General features: G+C 44.5%; 1 protein-coding gene across 1 annotated transcript; it reads right to left on the bottom strand.

Annotated features, from left to right (window-relative positions):
• Window positions 1–5,655: 5,655 nt before the first annotated feature.
• On the bottom strand, window positions 5,656–7,425 carry LOC104223393 (allene oxide synthase 2, chloroplastic-like). Its single transcript, XM_009774826.2, has one exon. It carries the CDS (start codon window positions 7,317–7,319, stop codon window positions 5,742–5,744), a length of 1,578 nt encoding a protein of 525 aa, XP_009773128.1. The 5' UTR covers window positions 7,320–7,425; the 3' UTR covers window positions 5,656–5,741.
• Between the last annotated feature and the right edge of the window lie 1,415 nt (window positions 7,426–8,840).

Genomic DNA, 8,840 nt, shown 5'->3' with positions numbered 1-8,840 from the left:
AGCAAGCCTCACAATGCCTAGCGCCATGGTCGGCCCCGTGGTCTTGGCTGCACCAAGTGACAAGCATGCATGCGCCTCTGTCGCCCTACCGATGCCTCTCGCCAGCGCCCAGTGGCTGGCCAATGACAATAGCGTCGCGCGCCCTGACAATGTCGCGCGCGCAGATCCTGATGCCTTGCCAGCGCCCAGCTGTAGGCCCATTCCAGCAGCGACTCGCGCACAGACCCTAATGCCAAGCACCAGCGCCCAGCCTCAGGCCAACACAGCAAGTGTCGCACGCGCCTACAGTAACGCGCGCGCAGACCCTGACCCGCAAGACAAAGTAACTGCCATCGAACTTGGTTCTACATTGTAATAAACTAAGTCCTTTTCATTATAATTATAGGCTAGTTTACATCATTTTCATTCAGTGTGCTTCTACAGCTTTATTAGGACTAGTCATGTAACTTTGGTTTATTTTTTTAAGCATTATTAGGGGGATCAAGCAATCAAACATTTTCAAGAAATCAATTTTCTGTACTGGTGTCTCTCCCCCTCGACACCGCATCTTTTGTAATCAGCATTTCATTCATCAATAAAATCAACATCATCATTCAAAACCCAATTCTCTCTCAGCTTCCACAATTGCTCGTGACATTGGTTTCCTCGCACGACACTGTCAATCTAGTCTAGCATGCAGAGGAGACCTTATTAGCGGACAGCAACCGCACTAACATCGGTTACTTAGCCTTACGTTGCCTTTCCAAAGAACATCAGGAAGGCGTTGCGTAACAATGTCATTATGACCCCTTGGCCGCTCCCCATGGCGGCCTAGCAAGCCTCACAATGCCTAATGCCATGGTCGGCCCCGTGGTCTTGGCTGCGCCAAGTGACAAGCGTGCATGCGCCTTTGTCGCCCCACCGATGCCTCTCGCCAGCACCCAGTGGTTGGCCAATGATAACAGCGCCGCGCGCCCTGATAATGTCGCACATGTAGATCCTGATGCCTCGCCAGCGCCTAGCTGCAGGCCCATTCCAGCAGCGCCTCGCGCACAGACCCTGATGTCAAGCACCAGCGCCCAGCCTCAGGCCAACACAGCAAGTGTCGCGCGCGCCCACAGCAACGCGCGCGTAGACCCTGACCCGCAAGACAAAGATGCTGCCATCGGACTTGGTTCTACATTGTAATAAACTAAGTCTTTTTCATTGTAATTATAGGCTAGTTTACATCATTTTCATTCAGTGTGCTTCTACAACTTTATTAGGACTAGTCATGTAACTTTAGTTTATTTATTTTAAGTATTATTAGGGGGGATCAAGTAATCAAACATTTTCAAGCAATCAATTTTCTGTACTGGTGTCTCTCCCCCTCGACATCGCATCTTTTGTAATCAGCATTTCATTCATCAATAAAATCATCATCATCATTCAAAACTCAATTCTCTCTCAGCTTCCGCAATTGCTCGTGACATTGGTTTTTCCGCACAGCACTGACAATCTAGTCTAGCGTGCGGAGGGGACCTCATTGGCGGACAGCAACCGCACTGACATCGGTTGCTTAGCCTTACGTTGACCTTCCAAAGAACATCAGGAAGGTGTTGCATAACAATGTCATTATGACCCCTTGGTCACGCCCCATGGCAGCCTAGCAAGCCTCACAATGCCTAGCGCTATGGTCGGCCCCGTGGACTTGGCTGCGCCAAGTGACAAGCGTGCATGCGCCTCTGTCGCCCCACCGATGCCTCTCGCCAGTGCCCAGTGGATGGCCAATGACAACAGCGCCGCGCGCCCTGACAATGTCGTGCGCGCAGATCCTGATGCCTCGCCAGCGCCCAGCTGCAGGCCCATTCCAGCAGCGCCTCGCGCACAGACCCTGATGCTAAGCACCAGTGCCCAGGCTCAGGCCAACACAGCAAGTGTCCTGCATGCCCACAGCAATACGTGCACAAACCCTAACCCGCAAGACAAAGTTGCTTTCATCGGACTTGGTTCTATATTGTAATAAACTAAGTCCTTTTCATTATAATTATAGGCTAGTTTACATCATTTTCATTCAGTGTGCTTCTACAGCATTATTAGGACTAGTCATGTAACTTTAGTTTATTTATTTTAAGTATTATTAGGGGGGATCAAGCAATCAAACATTTTCAAGTAATCAATTTTCTGTACTTGTGTCTCTCCCCCTCGACACCGCATCTTTTGTAATCAGCATTTCATTCATCAATAAAATCATCATCATCATTCAAAACTCAATTCTCTCTCAGCTTCCGCAATTGCTCGTGACATTGGTTTTCCCGCACGGCACTGACAATCTAGTCTAGCGTGCGGAGGGGACCTCATTGGCGGATAGAAACCGCACTGACATCGGTTGCTTAGCCTTACGTTGCCCTTCCAAAGAATATCAGGAAGGCGTTGCGTAACAATGTCATTATGACTCCTTGGTCGCGCCCCATGGCGGCCTAGCAAGCCTCACAATGCCTAGCGCCATGGTCGGCCCCGTGGTCTTGGCTACGCCAAGTGACAAACGTGCATGCGCCTCTGTCGCCCCACCGATGCCTCTCGCCAGTGCCCAGTGGCTGGCCAATAACAACAGCGCCGCGCGCCCTGACAATGTCGTGCGCGCAGATCCTGATGCCTCGCCAGCGCCCAGCTGCAGGCCCATTCCAGCAGCGCCTCGCGCACAAACCCTGATGTCAAGCACCAGCGCCCAGCCTCAGGCCAACACAACAAGTGTCACGCGCGCCCACAGTAACGCGCGCGTAGACCCTGACCCGCAAGACAAAGTTGCTGCCATCGGACTTGGTTCTACATTGTAATAAACTATGTTCTTTTCATTGTAATTATAGGCTAGTTTACATCATTTTCATTGAGTGTGCTTCTACAGCTTTATTAGGACTAGTCATGTAACTTTGGTTTATTTTTTTTAAGCATTATTAGGGGGATCAAGCAATCAAACATTTTCAAGCAATCAATTTTCTGTACTGGTGTCTCTCCCCCTCGACACCGCATCTTTTGTAATCACCATTTCATTCATCAATAAAATCATCATCATCATTCAAAACTCAATTCTCTCTCAGCTTCCGCAATTGCTCGTGACATTGGTTTTCCCGCACGGCACTGACAATCTAGTCTAGCGTGCGGAGGGGACCTCATTGGCGGACAACAACCGCACTGATATCGGTTGCTTAGCCTTACGTTGCCCTTCCAAAGAACATCAGGAAGGCGTTGCGTAACAGTTGGTATCAGAGCCTAGGCTCGACATCAGACGAGGGAACACATTTGCCATCATCGCCATTTCTGACCATGGTGAATCATAGGGAGCGCCTGGCATCCCTAAAAGAGATGGTTGACCGATTACGACCCATCGTGGATACGGTGCCTGATCAAAACAACAACCTAGTGCAAAGGTTGGACGACCTGGACCGCCGAATGCGGCAGGGGAAAAATGATATTGCAAACATCAGTCGTGACTCTGAGAATAACCGACAAACGGCAGCCATTGAAACTGCCAATATTCATGGCAAATTTGAGGACCTCCAAAAGAAGCGTGCCGACGATTTAGCCCATCGGCAACAAGAGGCAGACAGACTAACTGCCATGCAGCAAACCATAGACGACTTGACATGCAAGCTCAATGTTGTCAATGCTTCCCTACAGAGCCTACTTCGAGGAGGTGACAACCACATCAGGGGTGCAGCAAACCTCACCCCCATTCCACAAAAACTTAAGATACCGGAGCCAAAGCCATACCACGGATCCCAGGATGCTAAAGAAGTGGAAAATTTCATCTTCGACATCGAACAATACTTTGATGGCGTGGGCCATTTGGAAGAATCCAAAAAGGTAGCAACTGCTGCCATGTATCTTTAGGGTGATGCCAAACTTTGGTGGCGGGTCAAATACGAAGCTATCAAGGCTGGTGAAGATACTCTCCAGACATAGGATGAATTGAAGGCAGCACTACGCCTGCAGTTCTTCCCCGAAAATGTGGAGTACAACGCAAGGAGAGAGCTACGGGAGCTCCGCCATACCAGATTAGTGCGGGAGTACGTGTGCGAATTCTCCGCACTCACGCTAAACATACGCGACATGGGGGACAAAGAAAACTCTTCGCATTCATAGAAGGTTTGAAACCTCATGCCCGTATGGAACTACAGAGACAACAGGTAGACACCCTGCTTAAGGCCATTCAATCTGCAGAATGTCTTGGCGATTATCATTTGGGAACTCAGCATAACAGGCCCCAGCCGTCTGTCCGAGGGGGATTCAACGGGAACCATCCCAGCAATGGTGCCCCAATCAAAAGTGGGGGAGATCGGAGTGCATCCAAGACTAAGACTCCTCCCTCCAGCAGCAACAGTGTTGCATCCATCAACAACAATCAGGGGAGAAAGCCTCCCTCAGAATGTCGTCATTGCGGCGGGGCACATTGGAACAATGAATACCCAAGCATAAAGGTCAATGCTCATCAAACTGTCGAGGATGAGTCAAATGAATCAGACACATCAGAAGAAGACCAGGTAGGCGCCTTCAATGCAATTGTTGTCTCTATCCTGCATGCCTTAGCGGGGACCAGTGCATGTCCTCCTAAGAAAATCTCAGTCCCAATCACCAAGAAAGGGAAGGAAAAGATGGATGATAGGCCTCCTAAACAAGCGAGGACCCTAATGTTCGTCGAATTGAAAGTGAACAGCAAGCCCCTTCACGCATTGATAAACACGGGCGCTACCCACAACTACTTGGCTTCAACTCAAGTAGAGCGCCTGGGTCTTGTTCTGCAAAAGAGCAAAGGCCGCGTCAAGGCTATCAACTCACCACCCTAGACATTGGGTGGAACAACTACAAATGTCCCAATGAAACTTGGCCCATACAAAGGAAACATCAACTTGTGCATCGCAATCATAGATGACTTCGACATCATAGTGGGTTTGGAGTTCATGAGGCAAACCAACACCATACCGGTACCATATGCCAACATGCTCCTGATGATGGGAGAAAACGGGGCCAAGCCCTGCACCATACCATGTTTTCCCATAAAGATGGCCGCTGGAAACATCTCAGCCATGCAGTTGGAGAAGGTAGTCAACAGACATGAACCCCTGGTTCCGGCTACCCTTCGCAGCAACAATCAGCAATCATGTCATCGCCCTCAAAAGACTGGTGACACTCCTCAGCGTGTGAAGACTTGCCAGCCATGCCACAAGGACAAGTCGGATCACTCATCACAAAAGGGACCCTTGCAGCCATTACATGTCCCTCAGAGACCATGGGAAAGTGTTTCCCTCAGATTCATCACGGGATTGCCCCAAGTCGGTAATCTTGCATCCATCATGGTTGTCATAGATCAGTTTTCAAACTATGCAACCTTCATAGCAGCCCCGCAAAATGCAAGATACAACTCGACTATTCTTCTCGTACATTGTCAAACATTGGGGCCTGCCCAAAGACATTGTTAGTAGGCGCGACTCACGCTTCACTAACAACTTTTGGACTCATCTCTTCAGGTGTACTAGCTTAAAGGCATATTTGAGCTTCAAATCAAATTACTACATTAAAATATTTGTTTAAAGGCATATTTCAAGTAAAATACCGTTATCCACTTAAAAAATTTAATATTTACAAACTTTATATCTAAAATGAATTTCACATCTAAACATAACAGCATATATAAAGACCTTTTTTAGTTTCAACTTCAAATATTTTTATTAAAACGAAGTACAGATTATCTTAATAATTAATAACACTGACGGTGACGGTAAAGATCAAATTTCCGTTCCAACTCCGATCATCTTCAAAGAAGTTATAGTAATCTTAGCTCCTAACGGCGACGTGCCGACGTCGATATCCAACGTGTCATAACGGAGAAAAAACTCCGTTACTAACAATCTCGAAACCAGCACCACAAAATCCTTTCCAGCACATTGTTTATTCTCCACCGTCGGACTCTCCGTTTCAGGTCCGTTAGACCATAATACATGTTTCAATAGCTTTTCCCCTTCTTCACCTACGAACCGATCGGGTACGAACTCATCGGGTCGGTCAAAACTCTTCGGATCCTTCGTCGCAAACGGTTGGTACCCGAATAACAATTCACCTTTCTTCACCTCAAAAACGGCGTCGTGTGATTCGATCATAAGGTCACGTTTGGCTCTCCCGTATTGCGAAGCAACTGGTGGATCAATTCGTAAAGCCTCGTATACAACCGATTTCATCACAGGCATTTTCTCCATCGCCGACATCGTGATCTTCCCGCCGGCGGATTTTACGGCGGATCGGATCTCGTTCGCTAACCGGATATGGAGCTCTACTCCTGCTCTAGCTATCCATTTCAGCATATTAGGAAAGAAAATCTTCATCCCGCCAAAGGAATTGAAACACGTAGCGAAGAGAAGGTTATGACAAGCTTCGTCGCGCGAAATACCAAAATTTTCAGCTTCGTTTAGCACAGTAGTGGAGCTCTCATAGAAGAAATCGTAGAGTCTCTGGTAATCTTTCTTCACTAGAGCTGGCGGTAACCGGAAATTATGGAGGAGAAAGTCGTCTAGAACCTTCGGAAGACCAAGAGTGAGCAAAGGATGAAGCTGAAACAACACCCATTTTCCGATCAATGTGGGACCATCAGTTCCGAGCTTAGTCTCAACTGGGTTCGCTCCGTACAATGATTTAGCCAAGAAATTAAACGCGGCTTGATCATTAGCTGAGTTTAAATCAGCTTTACCATTTTTCTCCATTTCCTTTTCTAGGGTTTTAAACAGCTCCGTATAGCTTTCGTGAAACTGGGGTATTATGTAATCACGACGAGAAGTAAGAAGAAAAAAGAGGAGCTTTTTTAATTTTTCATGGTTCGGTTCAGAAGGATCGAGATAAGAAAGAACACGATAACCGCCGGTGAGTTCAGTCGACGGCATGAAAGTTCCGGTGAAGAGATCCTTTTTCTCGACTTTAGAAATGTCGAAGAGGGTCGGAAAACTCTTGCCGTCGAGCAAAACGACAACGTTTGGATTGGAAGAAATGAAATTTCCAGGTGGCATATTGGTTTTAAATACAGTAGATTTGTATTTTTGAATTCTTGATCTGAAGAATTCTTCTTTACCTTGATTGTAAAAATAATCTTGTCTATCTTTCCATGGACCAATTAAAGGAAGACCATAATCGCCGGGAATTTTACGGATCGGTAATTTTGTGAGCTCAGACGATTGTGTCACTGCTGGTATTTTTTCGGATAAAGAGACTGTAATGGGACGAACAGTGAAGTATTTTGATGGAAACTGTTGGTGAAGAGAATGGAGAGGAAAAACAGAAGACGAAGATAATGTTGCTGTTGCTGTTGCTACTGCCATTGTTGTAAGAAAATGGAGTATGATTTTTTTGATGAAAAAGAAAGAGGAACTTTAAGTAGTGGGAGATGGGACTGTGAATATAATTTTTGATGAAATTTTCTTCTATAATCTAGTGGTGGGACTGGAAAAAGTTTGATGTTTTTGTTTGTGTTTGAGCGTGTGTATAAAACTTCACGTGTATAATATTCTTTCGGTTTACGTGAACCTATTTTGTCTTTTGTTCATTTTGAAAAAAATAATTTTTTTTTATTTTGATAACAATTTAGCTTAAACCTATAATTCTACCTTTGATTAGAAGCTTTTATAATCACATAAATAATGTGTATCACTTTTTAATGGATCACAAATTTTAAAAAACATCATTTTTCTTAAACTTTGGTGCTTAGTGCTAAAGAAATTGTTGTTGAAGTTGAATGTTAGACTAGTGTCAGCGTTGAATATTCCTAGATATAATGTTGAAAATTGTGAGCCAGACTTGTGTACCATATGGCAAAATATAATAAGCCGAGAAGTATTAATTACTGAGTAGGATTTTATTTTTCCAATCATTTTAGTAAGGTCTAACTATATATAAATATGAATGTATGTCATACAAAATTAGACATATGTTATAAAATAAAGACTATAAAGTAAAGACAAGTACATAGAGAAACTGATATATTATTCGAATTCAAACTGATGTACATTATGAACTGAAATCTCTTCTATTTATAGAAGAAAGGAAGTTGTTGTGTAAGCTGCTACTATACCAGATATGGATAATTTTCTACTGAGAGCAATGTTAATCCATAACGGAGTACTGAAAGGATAAGCTTATTATACCCGATATGGATAATCTTCTACCGGGGGTAATGTTTATCCATAACTGGGTACTGAAAGGATAAGCTTATTATATCCGATATGGATAATCTTCTACCGGGGATAATGTTTATCCATAACTGGGTACTGAAAGGATAAGCTTATTATACCCGGTATGGATAATCTTCTACCGGGAATAATATTTATCCATAACTAGGTACAGAAAGGATAAACTTATTATACCCGGTATGAATAATCTTCTACCGGGAGTAATGTTTATCCATAACCGGGTATCGAAGTGATAAGCTTCTTCAGGAAGCTTATTTCTAATAGAGTACTTAAATAGATAAACATATTTACGGTGGAGTCCCATATGGATAAGCTTCTTCAGGAAGCTTATTTACAACGGAGTACTAAATGAACATCCATAATATAATATATTTATAACACTCCCCCTTGGATGTTCATTAAAAGATAATGTGCCTCATTAAAACCTTACTAGGAAAAACCACGTGGGAAAAACCTTAGTAAGGGAAAAAGAGTACAACGCGCATTTTACTCCCCCTGAAGAAAACCTTATTTCAAATATTTGAGTCTCCGCATTCCAATCTTGTATACCATATTCTCAAAAATTGATGTTGGTAAAGACAATCTGCTGGATTGTCACTTGAACTAATTTGATGCACATCAATGTCACAATTTTCCTGAAGATCATGTATGTAG

Source organism: Nicotiana sylvestris, chromosome 11 (genome assembly GCF_000393655.2).
Source record: "Nicotiana sylvestris chromosome 11, ASM39365v2, whole genome shotgun sequence".
NCBI classification, from domain to species: Eukaryota; Viridiplantae; Streptophyta; class Magnoliopsida; order Solanales; family Solanaceae; genus Nicotiana; species Nicotiana sylvestris.
The sequence above is the reverse complement of the archived record's forward strand: the minus strand, read 5'-3'. Positions and strand labels throughout refer to the sequence as shown.